General features: G+C 43.6%; 2 protein-coding genes across 6 annotated transcripts in view; both read right to left on the bottom strand.

Annotated features, from left to right (window-relative positions):
- Nucleotides 1-18,734, bottom strand: part of LOC131755055 (protocadherin alpha-C2) — a 161,345-nt gene that overhangs the window by 129,823 nt on the left and 12,788 nt on the right. For 2 of the 5 annotated variants that reach the window (XM_067031790.1, XM_067031796.1), the window contains exon 1: nucleotides 2,913-5,424. The exons of 2 other annotated variants lie outside the window; for them this stretch is intronic. In XM_067031790.1, coding sequence (XP_066887891.1) covers nucleotides 2,913-5,300 — 2,388 coding nt within the window. In that variant the 5' untranslated portion in view covers nucleotides 5,301-5,424. Of the gene's footprint in view, nucleotides 1-2,912; nucleotides 5,425-9,656; nucleotides 12,193-18,734 lie in introns of those variants that run through there. One more of the 5 variants, XM_067031783.1, reaches the window with a different exon arrangement.
- On the bottom strand, nucleotides 15,803-18,192 carry LOC131755733 (protocadherin alpha-5-like). The gene is given in 5 exon segments (XM_059062374.2): nucleotides 15,803-15,964; nucleotides 15,966-16,350; nucleotides 16,352-17,195; nucleotides 17,198-17,763; nucleotides 17,765-18,192. Coding segments are annotated over 5 exon segments (2,385 nt in total).

Raw genomic sequence — 18,734 nt, 5'->3', positions numbered from 1 at the left:
CTCAGACCTCTAAATGATCTGAAGCAACTTATAAGTATGAAAAAAGACATCACTGTCAACACAGGATAGCCTAAACTTTCCTTGAGGAGACTTTATCTAAATAAATTTCTAGATTCCAAAAGGTTTTCCACATCCACAATGGTAATTGGACTTCCCAAAACCAGTGAAACTGACTTTTAGATGAGTTTTTTAATTCTATCACAAAGAATCCAAAATATTGACACATTGTAGGTTAACCTGAAAACAACTTCACAAAAGATAACTTTTTTTTTTTTCGGTACGCGGGCCTCTCACTGCTGTGGCCTCTCCCATTGCGCAGCACAGGCTCCGGACGCGCAGGCTCAGCGGCCATGGCTCACGGGCCCAGCTGCTCCGCGGCATGTGGGATCTTCCCGGACTGGGGCACGAACCCATGTCCCCTGCCTCTGCAGGCGGACTCTCAACCACTGCGCCACCAGGGAAGCCCCAAGATAACTTTTACATAAAATAAGAGTAATATAGAAGGGCATAATGACTTTCTAACATTTTAGTTTTTCTTTTTCCAGTTATTAACTCCTTGAACTCTTTTGAATAATAACTAAATTTTGTTATGCACATAGTATTTGACAGACGTTTTATAAGCAACTTTATAAATATTAACTTACTTGATACAAAAATTCTATGCAATAGAATTCATATCATGCATAGAATGTGAAAGCAAGGAATTGAAATAACAAATGCTTTATCAAAGGCTACATGAACAAAAACTGGCAGAGGTGGAGTTTTAATCCAGGAAGCTCCAGAATCCACAGTATTTAATAACTGAGCTCTGGTACCTTTCAATTTAGGAAATATTTAATAGCTAAAATCATTACCATTCACCTGAAACTAATACAAAATTGTTAATCAACTATATACTCCCATATAAAATAAAAAGTTAAAAATAAACAAATAAAACCATTAACATAGATAGAAGAGTGCAAAGTATTAAAATACAGATAAGATTTTGACTCCATCTTTGTGATAAGCACACCCCTAAAATAAAATTCGAATATCAATTAGAGAGTTGTAGAAACACAGAACTAAAATTATCAAAATGATGAGAGTTGTCAAATAAATGGTAGGTGATGGAAAGTGTCTTGTTTCTAATTAAGGAATTTTTAAAAACCAATTAAACATTTAGGAGAATTGAGTAATTAAAGTTATATCCAAGAATCAGGTAGGCATAGACAGAATAGAAAATCTAAGTGTACCATCACTTTCACAAGGAAGAAACTCCACATTTGATTCAAACAGTACAGTAAAGATAAGCATATTTTTAAAATACACAGCCATTAAAGTTAAGGACTAAAATTAAAATTATTTCTTTCATGTAATGTGCTTTTAATAGCCAAATAAAATTTAGGCACTGAAGGTATTGTGAGAAATATAAAATAAGCCACAAAATAATACTGGTTTCAGGTACCTGTAGGTACCTACAGGTTACCTACTTCAGGTTACCTTTTCAGGTGAGCAAAGGAGATAAAATGTCGTACATTGCTGGTCATAAATCTTAAAGAAATTAAGAAATATACTAATAAAAAATCAAGAATTGAGTGTTCCAGAAACCATTCATTCCATTCCATTAAGTTCCACCATTCTCTCCAAAGGAATATGCTCAAAATATATGATCAACTAACATCAAGGCAGGTCAAACAGCTACAAGAAGCAAAGATTTTTAAAAGACAAGAAAAAAAATGAAAAATTAAAAAAATAATAATAAACTTTCTTGGACTCTCAAAGTTTTACTGAACAAAACTAAAAATGTTAACTTGAATTAATGAGTCCTTATCCTGCATATTCTGTGTAATAAAGATTTATAAATTAATCATTTGAACAGCAAGAATGGAATTAATAGTTTTTCTAATCAAATTATTTTTCTAAATCATATATAAAATATGTTTAAATGTGAAATATTTTTCCATAATATTCCAACTCATCTACAAAGGGCTGATAGTATTTTCCTCAATATTAATCATTACAGGTAAGAAGATTTTTATCAGATTAAAAGAAATGAGTTACTATACATAGATAATCCAAAAATGTTAAGTTATTGACATGACTGTAAAAAAGTATCTGATAATAAAGCACATATCTTGAAATAGTACAATGTTCTATTTGATATTCTGTTGAAAGGAATATTAAATATTTGTTCACTTTTGATTTTATTTTTATCTGGTCTATAATAAATTTGGTCAGAAAATGAAAACATGCAAATTTTGAAGATAAATTATTATTCTGTACTTTATTACTAAACTGCTTAAAATACCAATAAACACTATATACATGTAGTATATATAGTAATATCTGTTTCTGTATACCTATGTAACAGACCCTAAGAGAGAGAAGAAAATAAAATGGATGGGCTCTGATCTTAAAGTAAAAGTAATCGCCAGAAAATATGTAAATATTATCAAAACATAGTATATGAAGTAAGGTTAAAACTACATACAATGAAAAATAAATACTATTTGGAGGAATGTATATAAACTGGGTGTTGTTAGGGTTCAGAAAGTTAGGTATTACAAAGAATAAAATCGTATTCAGTAAGAAGAAATTTATCCAAGAAAAATTTGAATTTGATTAGAAACCCAACACAAGGAGAATGGTTAATGTCTGATGGCACTGAGAAACAGCGATTAAGTTCGCCATATACACGTGTATCAAATCATCACGTTTTATACCTTAAACATACTCAATGTTATTCACCAAATATATCGCAATAAATCTGGGGGAAAAAATGATTAATTTTAAATATTTTTAAACCACAGTAACGTTTGAATACTGAAGTGTGAAAACGTGCTATGTATTATAGAAAGAAAAATAAATATGAAATATTATAAAATTATAAAATTTCGTCTTAAATATTTTAATATCAGTATAAATGGACCTACCTCCGTGTAATGATCAACATCTTGCAGTTTGCCCGCGTTCTCTGAACCTGGGAAAGGAGGCAGGCTGGGGCTGAAGGCCATGAGGTCTGTCTTGGGCGGCCCCTCCCCAGAGCACACCCTCTGCCGCCTCTGCTGCGAGTAAGACCAGCTCCCCACCGCGCTGGAGCACACCAGCGTGGGCTTCCCGGGCCCGCACGCGCCCTCGCTGGGCGGCGCCGAGCACCGCAGCGCCGTGTACAGCAGCAGCGTGAGCACCAACAGGCTGGACACCGCGCAGATGGCGATGATCAGGTACACGTTCACATCCACCAGAGCGGCCTCCGCGCCAGCGGCGCCCGTCGACGCCCGCGAAGAGGCCTTGGGCGCCTGGCCGCTGTCCTCCAGCGACAGCAGCACGGTGGCCGTGGCCGTCAGCGCCGGCTCGCCGTGGTCCTTCACCAGCACCAGTAGGCGCTGGCGCGGCGCGTCCGCCTCGTCCAGGGCGCGCGTCGTGCTGATCTCGCCCGTGTACAGCCCCACGCGGAACGGGCTGCGCGCGCCACCCGCCGCCGGCTGCAGCTCGTACGACAGCCACGCGTTGTAGCCCGAGTCCGCGTCCACCGCGCGCACCTTCGCCACCACGTGGCCCGCGCCCACCGACCGCGCCACCAGCTGGCTCAGCGCGCCCGCCCCGCTGCCACCCGGCCCGGGCAGCAGCAGCGCGGGCGCGTTGTCGTTCTCGTCCTGCACGAACACCTGCAGCGTCACGTTGCTGCCCAGAGGCGGCACGCCCGCGTCGCGCGCGCTCACCTGGAACTGCAGCAGCTCCAGCTCCTCGTGGTCCAGCGGCTGCAGCGCGTACACCTTGCCGCTCTCCGCGTGCACCGACACGTAGCTCGACAGCGCTCGCTCGCCCACCCGCCGCTCCACCAGCGAGTAGGACACCAGCGCGTTCTCCTGCGCGTCCGCGTCCCGCGCCGACACCGTGAAGATGTGGCAGCCGGGCGGGTTGTTCTCCTTCACCAACACCGTGTACTCGGGCTGTGCGAACGCGGGCGCGTTGTCGTTCACGTCGGCCACCTCCACGGACACGCTGGCTGTGGTCGACAGCGAAGGCGAGCCCGCATCCCGCGCTGTCACCACCACCTCATAGTTCGCCACGCTCTCGCGGTCCAGGACGCTGTCCAGAACCAGCGAATAGTAATTCTTGAAGGTGGACACCAGTTTGAAGGGGACTTGGGGTGTTAATGAGCAGGTTACCTGCCCATTGGCACCAGAATCTTGGTCAGACACATTAATCAAGATGATAACTGTGCCGGGTTGAGCATCTTCTGAGAGAGGAAGCGACAGGGAAGTGACCGTCAGCTCTGGAGCATTGTCATTAGCATCCAAAACTTCCACAAGAACTGTACAATGACCAGCCAGGGGTGGGAAGCCTTTATCGATAGCCTCTACTGGAATTTTGTAGGCTTTACGTTCTTCAAAATCTATATGTCCTATTGCTATAATCTTCCCATTTAGAGGGTCTATGTAGAACTTAAATTTTATATCTGGAGAAACGTCACTAGAAAATGAGTAAATAATATCCCCATTCAAGCCTTCGTCTAAATCTGAGGCATTGAGTTTAATTACGAACGTTGCATTGGGAACGTTTTCTGGTAATTTCACCGCATAGAGTGTCCTGTCGAAAGCTGGGGCGTTGTCATTGGCGTCCAGCACTTTGACGAGTAATTGAACTGTGCCAGTCAGCTCAGGTTTGCCTCTGTCAGTGGCCGTGAGCACTAAATGAAGTTCCGGAGATTCTTCCCTGTCTAAAGGTTTTCGTAATACAAGTCCCAGAGGCTTTACCTGTTGGTCGGTGGTTGGTACGTCCAGAGAGAAATACTCATTGGAGCTCAGCCTGTAAGTCAACAGAGCATTCTCCCCGATATCTGCATCGGAGGCGCCCTCTAGTGGAAACCGAGAGTCAAGCGGCCTGGATTCCGCGATAAACAGATTCCTTTGTGTTCCCGGGAACACAGGAGGATTGTCGTTAATGTCCTTCACCTCCACCTCCACGTGGAACACCTGCAGCGGCCGGTCCACGATCACCTCCAGGTGGATGCTGCACTCGGCGCTCCGCCCGCACAGCTCCTCCCGGTCGATCCGCGAATTCACAAACAAAATGCCATTCTGCAGATTTACCTCCAGAAGGTCCCCGCGGCCTTTGGACGCCACCCGGAACAGGCGCGGCACCAGCTCCGTCAGCTCCAGCCCCAGGTCCTGGGCGATGCGGCCCACGAAGGTGCCGTGTTTGGCCTCCTCCGGGACCCAGTAGTGGACCTGGCCGCTCCCAGTCTCCCAGGCTGCGAGAATTATAAAAAATAGCAGTAGATGCCGGTTCCCCGAGTCGCCTAGATTTGAGTACATATCAAATTATTGGTATTTTATTAGAAACTGCGTAAGTTGTCGCAAAACTTAGAGGAATCTTCTTATCCCTTCTTTATTATCCTGATAGGTTCGCCGTTGTTCAACCTCCGGGTACTGAAACAGAGTGGAGACTCTTTCCGATGTGAAAAGGGATGACTTAGTTTTGTCTTGAATTAAGAGAATTTCATGGTAAAGAGCGACATCATGTGGCCCAAAAAGTAAGTACGAATTACAAAAATCAACTTTATATTAATAAGGTGCAAAGTTTTATTTCAATCTCTGAATTTCTAAAAATATTTGTTAAAGTGTAGGACAACATTTCTCATGCTTGCTGAAGGCATTCTTAGGAGATTTAACTTCTGGATGTTTAGTGTGACCATAAGTGTAGTTCTCATGGCTTGAAAATATGTTTTTCCACAAAGTTTTAAAATAAAAGATAAAAATCCAAGTGACAAATTGAATTACGTTAGCAACCCTAAGTTTTAAAATCCTCTGTTCAGAGTCCAGGAAGCTCCTTTTTCTTAGATTTCTGTTAAGAAAACTCCTGGTCTCTCTAGGGACCCAGGATCTCAAGAATCTAGTGGAAGAAAAACTTAGAAAGGTTGTTGTTAGGAAGCAAGAAATATTAGCAACTAATTCATATACTTTTCTTAAGAAAGTACAATAAGGGAACGTTTGGGGTATCTTTGAAAAGGAAGAATTTGTATTAAGTGCATTTTGCAAGGACGAAGTATTCTGAATTTCTCTTTTCATCAGAATTTACATGTTCTGTTTCAGGATTTCATGTTTCTCATATCTTTTTTCCTTTCTAAGCCTCATGTTTTATGAATATCCACCTGTTTTTACAATCTCCAACATGATTTAGATTATTTATTTTATAATATATGTTTATTTCATCAGCTAAATGTTGGTACCCATCTGTCATACTTAAAGCAGTCCTTTAATCAAGCTTGGGGTGTTTTATCCTTTTTAGTTCTACTTAACAGAGCAAGTTTTTTTGAATGTTTCACATCCATTATCCCAACTGCAAATAAAATAATTAACATCTGTATGCTAAGGCTTTCCAAGTTTAATATCTGCCTAAATGAGTTTAAATAATGCTGCTATCCTGAATTATTGCAATAGCTTCTTATTGCATCATCTTGTCACAACTCCATTTATCCTTCTCTTAATCCTGGCAGTCATCTTCCTGAAAAACAGCTTTTATTCCTATGGATTCACTCTTTTTGATAGCTTTCAAATGATGTTAGAGGTGAGTCAAAATTCCTTAGTCAAGTACTCAAATTACCCAAGAGATTTTTCTCATATTACTTTTCCTGATTTATCTCATACTCTTTCTTATGGGAACTATATGTTTTAACCAAAACAGACTATTCCCTGTGTCCAGGCACATTTTGGATTTTCTGTGTACTTTACTTAAGTTCCTCTGTTGCCAAGAATACCGGTTATACTCAATATTCTCCCAAAGGAAACTTTTCCATTTAAAAACCACTAAAATGTCATAACTCTTGAAGGACTCCTTCAACAAGGGAAATAGGCAGATATTTCTGTTCAATCCAATCACAGTGATTTACATCTCTTGTATCTCTTATAAGATTCTGCCTCTAAGATGGTTATATTTATGTATGACAGATATCTCTATTTTTCTATCAACTTCTTGAAGCCAGGGGTTGGGTCTTTTTAATTCAATCATTCTTGACACAGCATCATGTTCATAGAGACCCTCCTAGAATATTTTTAAAATGTTTACTCAAGAGTGATGCCTATGGTTCTTCTCTATTTCCTAAGAAAGTATACTATTTTTATGGTTGTTAGATATCACTATTTATACAAGTGACACTATTGATTATACAACAATAGTCTATTTGTCACTTTTAAGTATGTGTTTAAAAACTATTGTGTGGGGTTTCCCTGGTGGCGCAGTGGTTAAGAATCTGCCTGCCAATGCAGTGTACATGGGTTCAAGCCCTGGTCCAGGAAGATCCCACATGTCGCGGAGCAACTAAGCCTGTGCACCACAACTACTGAAGCCCGTGCGCCTAGAGCCTGTGCTCCGCAACAAGAGAAGCCACCACAGTGAGAAGCCCGCGCGCTGCAATGAAGAGTAGCCCCCGTTTGCCTCAATTAGAGAAATCCTGCGTGCAGCAACGAAGACCCAACGCCACCAAAAAATACAAAACAAAACAATTGTGTGCTTGCTTATTTTTAAAAATCAGAAACACCACCAATGGTTTCCACCATTTCAAAAATTGAAAATGAACACATTGAGGAGCACAAACGCCAGTTCAGTCCTCTGATGGACCCTGGACAACTTTTAAATGTGGGAACATATGCCATTCCAGTTTAAGGTAGTCTAATACTTCCTAGGAAAACACGGACAACACAAAAAGTTAAAATCACCTTCAGCAAAGCACCAAAGGCTCAGCAGCTTAAATGTATTTTTTAAATCCCAAATGCTTTTCCACTGCCAAAGTCTTAATTCCATTTTCAACGTAGAAAAATGGATCAAAATTTTTTGCAGTGGCATTCAAAATGTTAGAGACATCTTGGATTAATTAAAATACATCTTAACTTAATTATTTACAGGGAGGCCATGAATAGCCTTTACATAAAATAAAAATAATAAAGAAGCCATAATGATGATCTTCTGACATTTTAGATTTTCCTATTCCTCTTCAGAATGTTAATAGCCAAATTTTATCAAGCTCTTACTATTTAGCTAATACTATCATAAGCACTTTATAACTATCAACTTACTAAGTACTTCAGCAATTACCTATGATAGGTATTACTATTTATCATCCCAGCTTTACAGGTGGAAAACTGAAAAATGAGAGGTTAAGCAAGGCTGCACAGAACAAAATTGGTAGGGGGGAATTTAGGCAAGGAAGGATGGCTTCAAAACTCACAACAATTAACACTATTCTCTGCTTCCTGCATGTAAAGAAACAGTGAAGACTTTAAATCATAATACAGAGTGAATAATGAAAGTATTAAATTAGAAGAAATAGTTCTATGAAAAGGAACCCACCAAATAAAACTCAAACATAAATAAGTGATTTGCAGTGTTTGAGAGTTCAATGCAGATTTTACATGAATGTACTTGGTCAAAGTTCACATTCTGTTGAATTACTATTTATCTGATATTTGAACCCCTGATAAGCTGAGCAATAACCACGGGTGTCACATGGTAGTTGTAAGAGTGTGAAATTTCCCCATTCACTTCTTCAACCCAATCGGAAGTATTCAGTCTGATAACTAATACTATGTACTTTGTCTCTAAATGGTTTAAAAGGCCAACAGTAAATGAGCACTACAGATTCTTGGACTCTTCGAATCACCAGACCCCAAAAGGAATCTAGATTAAGATATGATGAACAGGGTCCTTAAACAAAGTGGATAACTTGAAAGTGTTGGCTAAACGGAAGCATTAAAAAAAAAAGGAAGAGGGCTTCCCTGGTGGCGCAGTGGTTGCGAGTCCGCCTGCTGATTCAGGGGACACGGGTTCGTGCCCCGGTCCGGGAAGATCCCACATGCTGGGGAGCGGCTGGGCCCGTGAGCCATGGCTGCTGAGCCTGCGCATCCGGAGCCTGTGCTCCGCAATGGGAGGGGCCACAACAGTGAGAGGCCCGCGTACCGCAAAAAAAAAAAAAAAAAAAAAAAAAGGAAGAAGGAAAGAAAGGAAGGAAGAAGGATGCTGAAAGGATAAAAGTGTAATAAAGTGACACTGAAATGTCAATATATTATAAAAAAATGAGTAACTGTGAAATAACCCTCCTGAAGTTCAAATGGAAAGTAATGAAAGCTCTACAATATTAATAAGAAAAAAAATACTACCAATGCAAATTTTTAAATGCATCACAAGGGCTTCCCTGGTGGCGCAGTGGTTGAGAGTCCGCCTGCCGATGCAGGGGATACGGGTTCGTGCCCCGGTCCGGGAAGATCCCACATGCCGTGGAGCGGCTGGACCCGTGAGCCGTGGCCGCTGGGCCTGCGCGTCCGAAGCCTGTGCTCCACAACGGGAGAGGCCACGACAGTGAGAGGCCCGCGTACCACAAAAAATACCACCAAAAAAAAAAAAATTAAATGCATCACAAATGAATGTATCCAATGAAATTTTGAGGTTCAAGACAAAAATCTTGAGGTGTAGAATGATATTAATAACGTCTGATTCCAGTTTAAGTCAACATTAATACACCACAGAGATCATAATAATTAACAAAAAGGAAAAGACATATATAATGTAAAATTTTTCAGATTTTTCAAAAATAGGAGAGTGTAAATATAAACCTAAGAAAAACAATTATAACATTTCAAAATAAATATCAACTGGTATCTATGAAACTTCAGACTTACTTTGAAAAGACGATCATCATTTAAATCCTGAAGCTCGCCCATATCCACCACTACTGGACAAGCTGGAAGGCTGGGGCTGAAGGCCATGAGGTCGGTCCTGGGCGGCCCCTCCCCAGAGCACACCCTCTGCCGCCTCTGCTGCGAGTAAGACCAGCTCCCCACCGCGCTGGAGCACACCAGCGTGGGCTTCCCGGGCCCGCACGCGCCCTCGCTGGGCGGCGCCGAGCACCGCAGCGCCGTGTACAGCAGCAGCGTGAGCACCAACAGGCTGGACACCGCGCAGATGGCGATGATCAGGTACACGTTCACATCCACCAGAGCGGCCTCCGCGCCAGCGGCGCCCGTCGACGCCCGCGAAGAGGCCTTGGGCGCCTGGCCGCTGTCCTCCAGCGACAGCAGCACGGTGGCTGTGGCCGTCAGAGCCGGCTCGCCGTGGTCCTTCACCAGCACCAGCAGGCGCTGGCGCGGCGCGTCCGCCTCGTCCAGGGCGCGCGTCGTGCTGATCTCGGCCGTGTACAGCCCCACGCGGAACGGGCTGCGCGCGCCACCCGCCGCCGGCTGCAGCTCGTACGACAGCCACGCGTTGTAGCCCGAGTCCGCGTCCACCGCGCGCACCTTCGCCACCACGTGGCCCGCGCCCACCGACCGCGCCACCAGCTGGCTCAGCGCGCCCGCCCCGCTGCCACCCGGCCCGGGCGGCAGCAGCGCGGGCGCGTTGTCGTTCTCGTCCAGCACGAACACCTGCAGCGTCACGTTGCTGCCCAGAGGCGGCACGCCCGCGTCGCGCGCGCTCACCTGGAACTGCAGCAGCTCCAGCTCCTCGTGGTCCAGCGGCTGCAGCGCGTACACCTTGCCGCTCTCCGCGTGCACCGACACGTAGCTCGACAGCGCTCGCTCGCCCACCCGCCGCTCCACCAGAGAGTAGGACACCAGCGCGTTCTCCTGCGCGTCCGCGTCCCGCGCCGACACCGTGAAGATGTGGCAGCCGGGCGGGTTGTTCTCCTTCACCAACACCGTGTACTCGGGCTGTGCGAACGCGGGCGCGTTGTCGTTCACGTCGGCCACCTCCACGGACACGCTGGCTGTGGCCGACAGCGAAGGCGAGCCCGCGTCCCTCGCGGTCACCACCACCTCATAGTTCGACACACTCTCGCGGTCCAAGGCGCTGTCCAGAACCAATGAATAGTAATTCTTGAAGGTGGACACCAGTTTGAAGGGAACATGGGGCATCAGAGAGCAGGTCACCTGCCCGTTGGCACCTGAATCGAGATCGGACACGCTAATTAGGGCAATGACAGTGCCGAAATGAGCGTCCTCTCGGACAGGCAAGGATAAGGAAGTCAGTGCAATCTGAGGGACATTATCATTTTTATCCAAAACTTTCACCAAGATGGTGCAATGACCAGCCATGGGAGGGTGGCCTTTGTCTGTCGCATCAATACGGATTTTGTATAACTTTATATTTTCAAAATCTATATTCCCTTGAATTACTATTTCTCCAGTATTTGGATCTATTCTAAACTGGTTACTAACCATGGGTGGAACAAGACTATTAAAAGAGTATGAAAACTCCCCATTCGCTCCTTCATCCCTATCAGAAGCATTCAGTCTCATAACTATTGTTCCGTTATCTGAGTTTTCAAATATTTTTGCTTCATACTCAGACTGTTCAAAACTGGGAGCATTGTCATTCACATCCAGTACGGTGACCAGCAGCTGAACAGTGGCAGTGAGCTCAGGTTTGCCTTGGTCAGAGGCCATGAGGAATAAGTTATGTTCAGGAACTTCCTCTCTGTCCAACGATTTCCTTAACACGAGCCCAATTTGTGTATTGTCATCACTGTTTGTTTTCACATCTAACGCGAAGTTTTCGTTGGAACTGAGCGTGTAGGTTAAGACAGAATTTGAGCCCACATCTGCATCCGACGCGCCCTCTAGTGGAAACAACGAATCTGGCAGCCTAGATTCGTAAATCAACACTCTTTGTTCCTTTACGGGGAACACAGGCGGGTTGTCGTTAATGTCCTTCACCTCCACCTCCACGTAGAACACCTGCAGCGGCCGGTCTACGATCACCTCCAGGTGGATGCTACACTCGGCGCTCCGCCCGCACAGCTCCTCCCGGTCGATCCGCGAATTCACAAACAAAATGCCATTCTGCAGATTTACCTCCAGAAGGTCCCCGCGGCCTTTGGACGCCACCCGGAACAGGCGCGGCACCAGCTCCGCCAGCTCCAGCCCCAGGTCCTGGGCGATGCGGCCCACGAAGGTGCCGTGTTTGGCCTCCTCCGGAACCGAGTAGTGGACCTGGCCGCTCCCGGCCTCCCAGGCTGCGAGGAGCAGCAGCGAGAGTAGCAAACACCGGGATCTCAGTCGGCCTTCAGGTGTAATAAGCATTTCAAATACTTGCTGGTTTAGTTCCATGAGGAAATCTTGTCTAGGCATTAAGATGAAATATTGTATGATCCCGAGTCTGTTAATTCAGTTCTTCTGCGCGTGCCATCATTCAACACTCGTGGAAGGATGCAGTAATGGGAGCAATGGACTTGAAAAACAGCTAGTGTAACTTCACGGTAGACAGCGACATCATGCGGCTCGAAAGGGTAAGAAATGAATTCACAACGAAGCTACGCTATAGTTCTTGAAATTAGATAGATATTTATATTACATATATATCTTTTTCCTTATTTTAATAGTAAATCTCCTCATGTTTGTAATTTGCAGGGTCAGTTTATCTCGTCTGTTTTCTTTTATTAGTTTAGAGTAGGGTAAGGGTTTAAAATACTCATAGTGAAACAACTTTCCTCCCAATAATGTAAAAACTGTATCAACCATTTTAGAAAGCTTAAGTGTGATATGAACCAGGCTTGGGAATTAGAAGTGAAAACTATCCTACATATCTGTATAGAGAAGAAACATGTGCATGTATTTCTGTCACAGGATATACTATTATATTTTGAGAAAAGAGTGTAATTTTAAATTAGCAAATTTTACCCAAATTTTAAAAACCTTACAGATTATCAAAGTCCATTCTTTCTTTGCTCCGTGAACATCAACGACTCCTAATAATGTTTTTTAATTTAATAATGGAGGCTGAAAATTTTAGCACATATTCTTTACATTTCTTAATTTCTCTGCAGCTTATATTAGTCCTCCCCCTCAAAACATTTTCCTTTGCATACTTCTGCTGCTCCTAAATGACTTTATCCTTTCCTTTCTACCTCAGCCTCTTATATGCTTCTATTTGTGTTCTCATCCACTTCCAGCATTTCAGAAAAGACTTCTATTGAAGGTATTCCCAAGCTCACATCTTCCTCCCACTTTTCAATGGTTATAATTGTCATTTTTAGCCATACATGCTGATGACTCCTAGAAAATAATTTGATTACAATTTAAAGATTGTGAAGATAAATCATTAATACCCCCAAATTCAAACCCTTAAATTCACCTTTTATTTAATGGAATGAACATTCTACGTGTCACCTATATCAATTTTTTATTACTCCATCTCCCTTACCTGCCCTATTCAAAGTTGGCCTATAGTCCATTTATTTGTTTAGTGCAATCCAGTAAAAGCTGTACCCATGAAGATAAATATGGTGGCCACATACCACCATATTTATCTTCATGGGTACAGCTTTTATTGGATTGCACTAAACAAATTCCAAGATGTTAGAATCACTTCTATGTGACCTGAGATATGATCACAAGCCAACATTTCCAGTGTTATTTTCAACTACTCTCCAATATTAATTCTACTTTGCAGACAACATAGATCACTTGCTTTCCTTCTTTCGCAATACACCTTTGTTCAATTTTTTTTAAATTACTTCCATCTTTACCTGTAAAAATGCTCCACTCATATCAAAGTCATGCCAAAATATCATATTACCATGAATTCATCCTTAATGTCATCAACTGTAGGTAATTAAACTCTTTCTCAAAAGGAGACAATGAAAGTTATTTAAAAGAATTTTCAAACGTACACTTGCCAACACTCACCCTTCTCCATAATTCTGATATACTTGTAAATCCTCACAGACAACTGTAATACAAAGTACCCCCCAACATGAGAACATTTTACATAACTTACATAACAACATCTTAAAATAACTAACCTAGATCTATCCTGATAAGTAGTAGTCCTTATCGCTTTCTATTACACTTATTTTGAGTAAACAGAGTTTATTTGACAACCAATAATAAGCCCCCAAATAAAAGGTTCCTTTGTTTACAGGAAGAAAAGCCTTGACAAAAGATATATTGGCCTACAGTCTTGTTAGTTGAAGGTTTTCTATAGCGGTTAAAGAATTTCATAAATTCCTGCCCTAAGTGAAGAATCTCTTTGAATATCAACTTTTAAATTAGTTAATTAAAGTATCAAATCTGTCTTTCTATTGAAGTTCCCAGCAATTTCCAGAAGGTTGATAATACAGTCCAATTAACTGGAACAGATGCAATAATTCTATTTATTGGCTCCAAGTAGAAAATTATACAATGTTACTAAAAACATATATTCAATTTCCTTTTCATTGGAAAAGGAAAATACTGGTCTCCTCATAAGAAACATCTTATATTTTTGTTTATTTATTTACTCAAATAGTTCATATAGTCAAGGGAGAAGATTGTGTGAGAAAAAAAGTTTAGTCAATCTATGAACATCTTCCTCCCCCAGCAAAGAAAATTCTCAGTTATAAATAAAGAGTTTATATTTCAAAACTAAATTAACTTGATTTTTTAAACTTGATTTTTAAAAAGCTGACAACTGAACTACAAATTTACACAGTGGTGAGAATGGGACTCCCCCAAAGTAATGAGGTATTAGAAATGTTTAAATAGTATGATACAAGTGTACTTATAAAGTTAAATACATGTGAGAATGCAAGAAATAGGAAAGCAATAAAAAGGGGAATTGACATTTTGTCATATGAAATGTGGAATATTTATTCCTGGCTAAACCCATATTGTTTTTTCAAGAAGTGTAGAAAAACAGTTCTCTGTATTTGAGATGGAGAGCACTCTTGCCTATAGTAGATAAAATGTACGTCTTTGTTGTAAAAATGGTATTGGTAAACAATAAACTTGGGGGGGGTTATATCATAGTACAGTTTTTTAAATCTAAAAACAAAAGGCAACAATAAATACAAATGTTTTCTAACTCAAAAATGTTAAGATTTTCCCAACTGTGAGAATTCACGATTATTTCTCACCAATATAATAATTTGTGAATTGGAAAAGAAAAAGTAAGACAGAGAAAAACTAATCATTGTTCCACTAAATGTTGATGTTGGGGGGGGAATTATGACATCTGCAAAATGGGACAACATGGGCTGGAAAAAAAATGAAAAATCTCTTTAAGTAATATGTCATGATAGACAAATTATATAAATGAAGGGGGGAAGGAAAATCAATACAAATATTATGTCTTAAAATGGGAGAGGGGAGTTTATTAGTATATGAAAAATTCTCTAGAAGAATAGACAAGAAATTGGAAAATTTGAAATATTCAGCCAGTATATTAAGTGGCTTGTGATATTGGAGGTGTAATGGAAACATTTTAAAACACTTTAAATCATGTAAATGTATTTTGTATTCAAAAATGAATAAAATGAAGCCACTAGAGCTAAAAAATTTTAATTATAAATATCAAATTCACCATTAGTATGCCAAGGCCAACCATTTAAACAGACTTGAAAGACTCATTCAATGAACAAATATTACTGAAAAAATTAATTCAATATGTGTAATAAAAATACTCAAATAATGGATAGTCTATGGAGAACAAAATAGGCAAATTGACATGATGATGTTCAATATTTCTATGTAGTTACAACATGGGGCTTTGACAATAAATAAAAATGCCAAGTATGTATCTTACAAGTATCTTACTACAACACTAAAATTTGAAAATTGAAACGTTCATCTAAATATTTTAGTCTGCAAATGGTTTCTATGGTCCACAGAAAACTAGTCCATTAACTCAAACCTTTAAAACCTTATAAAAAGGGGATTGTTACTGAAATAAACACTATAGTGCAAAACAATTTTCTCCAACAAAGTAAATTTTAAGCATAACTATAAGTAAATGAATTAGTACCAAGAGAATTTGTCTAAAACGATACAACAATAACTTATAAAGCCATAATTTAAAATAAAGAGAAGATAGAGGATAATATTAAATATTTCGTATTAAAGACATGACGAAAAATTGCTGTTAGATTTTTGAGACTCACGGTGTCTATAGAGATGGGACCCTGAGGCAGGCTGGGGCTGAAGGCCATGACACCAGCCTTGGGCGGTCCCTCCCCAAGAGCACACCCTCTGCCGCCTCTGCTGCGAGTAAGACCAGCTCCCCACCGCGCTGGAGCACACCAGCGTGGGCTTCCCGGGCCCGCACGCGCCCTCGCTGGGCGGCGCCGAGCACCGCAGCGCCGTGTACAGCAGCAGCGTGAGCACCAACAGGCTGGACACCGCGCAGATGGCGATGATCAGGTACACGTTCACATCCACCAGAGCGGCCTTCGCGCCAGCGGCGCCCGTCGACGCCCGCGAAGAGGCCTTGGGCGCCTGGCCGCTGTCCTCCAGCGACAGCAGCACGGTGGCCGTGGCCGTCAGAGCCGGCTCGCCGTGGTCCTTCACCAGCACCAGTAGGCGCTGGCGCGGCGCGTCCGCCTCGTCCAGGGCGCGCGTCGTGCTGTCGCTCGTACGACAGCCACGCGTTGTAGCCCGAGTCCGCGTCCACCGCGCGCACCTTCGCCACCACGTGGCCCGCGCCCACCGACCGCGCCACCAGCTGGCTCAGCGCGCCCGCCCCGCTGCCACCCGGCCCGGGAGGCAGCAGCGCGGGCGCGTTGTCGTTCTCGTCCTGCACGAACACCTGCAGCGTCACGTTGCTGCCCAGAGGCGGCACGCCCGCGTCGCGCGCGCTCACCTGGAACTGCAGCAGCTCCAGCTCCTCGTGGTCCAGCGGCTGCAGCGCGTACACCTTGCCGCTCTCCGCGTGCACCGACACGTAGCTCGACAGCGCTCGCTCGCCCACCCGCCGCTCCACCAGCGAGTAGGACACCAGCGCGTTCTCCTGCGCGTCCGCGTCCCGCGCCGACACCGTGAAGATGTGGCAGCCGGGCGGGTTGTTCTCCTTCACCAACACCCTGTACTCGGGCTGTGCGAACGCGGGCGCGTTGTCGTTCACGTCGGCCACCTCCACGGACACGCTGGCTGTTGCCGACAGGGAAGGCGAGGCCGCATCCCGCGCTGCCACCACCACCTCATAGTTCGCCACGCTCTCGCGGTCCAAGGCACTGTCCAGAACCAATGAATAGTAATTCTTGAAGGTGGACACCAGCTTGAAGGGGACATGAGGCGTCAGGGTGCAAGTCACCGGCACATTGGCACCGGAGTCATGGTCTGACAGACTGATCAGGGCGATGACAGTGCCCCATGGGGCGTCCTCTTGCACAGGCAGAGATAGGGAGGTTATGACCATCTCTGGGGTATTATCATTCTCATCCAGGATTTTCACTATTACTTTGCAGTGTCAGTTAATGGGAATGGACTTTTATCGACGGCATCAATATTAATTTCATATAAATTACAGTCTTCATAATCCAGTTTTCTTTCCCTGAACTGTTATTTCCCTACTATTAGGTTGATCGCAAATTTAGATTTTACGTTGTCAAGAACAAGATTACTAAGGAGGTACACTATTTCCTTATTAATGCCCTCATCTGCATGTGAGGCATTCAGTTTAATAACTAATGTCCCATTCGGTGCATTTCCCAGTATTCTGACATTATAAATTGATTTATCAAATTCTGGGGCATCATCATTCGCATCCAATACATTGATCAATAACTGAACTGTACCTGTTAGTACAGGTTTTCCTCCATCAATTGCAATCAGCAATAAACGATGTTCTTGCGTTTCTTCCCTACCTACTGGTTTCTTCATAACTAGCTCTAAAAAGTTTGTTTCCTCTTCATTTGTTTTAACATCCAAGTCAAAATATTCATTAGTTTGTAACTCGTATCTCAGTTCTGCGTTTCTTCCGATATCCATATCAGATGCGCCCTCTAGCGGAAACCGAGAACCGCTATTCTTGATTCTAAAATAGTGTTTGTTCTTGTCCCAAGAACCTTGGGGGGTTGTCAGTAACGTCCTTCACCTCCACCTCCACCTCCACATGGAACACCTGCAGCGGCCGGTCCACGATCACCTCCAGGTGGATGCTACACTCGGCGCTCCGCCCGCACAGCTCCTCCCGGTCGATCCGCGAATTCACAAACAAAATGCCATTCTGCAGATTTACCTCCAGAAGGTCCCCGCGGCCTTTGGACGCCACCCGGAACAGGCGCGGCACCAGCTCCGCCAGCTCCAGCCCCAGGTCCTGGGCGATGCGGCCCACGAAGGTGCCGTGTTTGGCTTCCTCTGGGACCGACTAGTGCACCTGGCCGCTCCCGGCCTCCCAGGCTGCGAGGAGCAGAAGCGAGAGCAGCAAGCGCCGGGATCCCGCACCTCTTCTCTGGGAATATACCATCGCAAATCCGTTGCAATTTTCAAATGTCTATTGCACTACCATATAGCTTTTGGAAACTTAACTCCCAATTTGATATAATTTTGTATTTGCTCACCTTTTGAGCTTAAGCAGCAGTGTGAAAAAAAAGTGGAGTGGCTTTTTTCCTTTCATCTCTTTTTAATTCTCCAGTTTATTTGCTGTATGGACTTGGACTACACTTAAAAAATACAGCCAATATAAAATGGACCCATTTTTCCTCTTAAAAAATATTTAGGGGCTTCCCTGGTGGCGCAGTGGTTAAGAATCCGCCTGCCAATGCAGAGGACACGGGTTCGAGCCCTCGTCCGGGAAGATCCCACATGCCGTGGAGCAACTAAGCCCGTGCACCACAACTACTGAGCCTCTGCTCTAGAGCCCATGAGCCACAACTACTGAGCCCGTGTGCCACAAATACTGAAGCCCGCACGCCTAGAGCCCGTGCTCTGCAACAACAGAAGCCACCGCAATGAGGACCCCACGCACCGCAACGAAGTGTAGCCCCCGCTTGCCGCAACTAGAGAAAG

Source organism: Kogia breviceps, chromosome 4 (genome assembly GCF_026419965.1).
Source record: "Kogia breviceps isolate mKogBre1 chromosome 4, mKogBre1 haplotype 1, whole genome shotgun sequence".
NCBI lineage: Eukaryota > Metazoa > Chordata > Mammalia > Artiodactyla > Physeteridae > Kogia > Kogia breviceps.
This window is presented reverse-complemented; position numbering and strand designations above follow the sequence as displayed.